This window comes from Ochotona princeps, chromosome 11 (assembly GCF_030435755.1).
Source record: "Ochotona princeps isolate mOchPri1 chromosome 11, mOchPri1.hap1, whole genome shotgun sequence".
Lineage (NCBI taxonomy): Eukaryota > Metazoa > Chordata > Mammalia > Lagomorpha > Ochotonidae > Ochotona > Ochotona princeps.
This window is the reverse complement of record NC_080842.1, coordinates 22865687-22867501: the sequence shown is the minus strand read 5'-3', so window position 1 is coordinate 22867501 and position 1815 is coordinate 22865687. Positions and strand designations below refer to the sequence as shown.

The 1815-nt window shown below is 43.0% G+C and overlaps 1 protein-coding gene across 1 annotated transcript; it reads left to right on the top strand.

Moving 5' to 3' along the window:
* Window positions 1-1038: 1038 nt before the first annotated feature.
* Window positions 1039-1486, top strand: LOC101526945 (large ribosomal subunit protein uL29-like). The gene has a single exon (XM_036496906.2). The coding sequence runs from the start codon at window positions 1074-1076 to the stop codon at window positions 1443-1445; it is 372 nt and encodes a 123-aa protein (XP_036352799.2). The 5' UTR covers window positions 1039-1073; the 3' UTR covers window positions 1446-1486.
* Window positions 1487-1815: the final 329 nt, after the last annotated feature.

Sequence of the window (1815 nt, the reverse complement as noted above, 5' to 3'; positions counted from 1 at the left end):
TAACTTTTTTTAAATAAAAAAGATTGAATGTACTAAGGACTTCTTCTCATGATTATTTTCATTTAGATTTCTGCTACAAAAAACAAGCAATTCAACAAAATATTTAGAAAGGAGTGTGAACTATAGATTTTACTGTAAACAGGACTGTGACTCACTTTCCTTATACATTCACACATTGTACTGTTGCTCCATAAAGTGTGCATTTCAATCTTGGGTAATCTGTGCTCCACTTACACTGCATTGCTCAGTAGGAGTAGGCAGCCTTAGGTGAGTGAGGGTTTTGAATTGAAGTAACTGCACGCAGACTTTGATTTAGACAAGTGAGTGCATGTAGATGGAATTTAGAATTGTGAGTTGAATAAAAATCTGGTTGAAATCTTTAAAGATTTGAAAGTAAAGATTTAGCTTTCTCTCATCATGTCTGAAAAATGAATTTCTCCGTGGAAAAACCATATATTGAGCAACAAGATAATTTTGGTTGATTCTTTTCCACAAACCTCACCTTCTATCTATCTATGCAGGTGTGTCCTGAAATCTGCAAAGTATAAAAGTCAATTGGCCAATTCTGAATCCTTAATTATTCATGAGATCTATGGAGTATGTCAAAGAAAGGAATTAAAATATTTGATATATTCTGCTTAAAAGATAAATATTATTTTGATAAAGAATATAGACCTGCAATTTTTTTATGCCTGGTGCAATGGTGTTGTGCCTAAATCCTCACCTTGCATACTCCGGGATCCAATATGGGTACTCGTTCATATCCTGGCAGCTCCACTTCCCACCCAGCTCCCTGCTTATGGCCTGGGAAAGTAGTAGAGGATGGTCCAAGGCCTTGGGGCCCTGCACCCATGTGGGAGACCCAGAAGAAACTCCTGGCTCCTGGCTTCCGATTGGCTCAGCTTCAGCTGTTGTCACTTGGGGAGTGAACCAGTGGATGGAAGATCTTCCTCTCTGTCTCTCCTCTCTGTCTCTCCTTCTTTCTGTAAATCTGGCTTTCTAATAAAAATAAATAAATCTTTAAAAAAGGAGTAAAAACTCTTTCCCTCGGAGCGGCGGCGGCGGAGACAGTCATGGCCAAGATCAAGGCTCGGGACCTCCGCGGCAACAAGAAGGAGGAGCTGCTGAAGCAGCTGGACGACCTCAAAGTGGAGCTGTCGCAGCTGCGCGTCGCCAAGGTCACCGGCGGCACGGCGTCCAAGCTGTCCAAGATCCGCGTTGTCCGCAAATCCATCGCCCGGGTGCTCACGGTCATCAACCAGACCCAGAAAGAAAACCTCAGGAAGTTCTACAAGGGCAAGAAGTACAAGCCTCTGGACCTGCGGCCCAAGAAGACGCGCGCCATGCGCCGCCGCCTCAACAAGCACGAGGAGAACCTCAAGACCAAGAAGCAGCAGCGGAAAGAGCGGCTGTACCCGCTGCGCAAGTACGCGGTCAAGGCCTGAGCCCGGCCAGCCGTGGCAACACAATAAACCCAAAACACACACACACACAAAAATAAATAAATAAAATAAAATAAAATAAAAAAGGAGTAAAACAAGTAGTGAGTGTATATTCTAGGAAATAAGAAACAAAAGGATGTAAGCTGTCCCCTTACGGACTTAGGCTTTTTATAGACCCTGCCAAACAGAGGACTTACAGATAATAGTGGACGATTAACAATTGCCCTGGTATTCCCTGACATTTGGGATGATTGCCAAGGTAGGATTTATACTTGCAAGTGAACTTAACATCCCCACTCTTTAAACTTAGGACATAATAGATATAACAAGGTCTAGTTTTAGTTCGAGTAGGAATAAGGTGCAAGCACTGACC

Coding starts and splice junctions, on each gene's coding strand:
- LOC101526945 (XM_036496906.2), top strand. CDS start 1,074: ATGGCCAAGATCAAGGCTCGGGACCTCCGCGGCAACAAGAAGGAGGAG.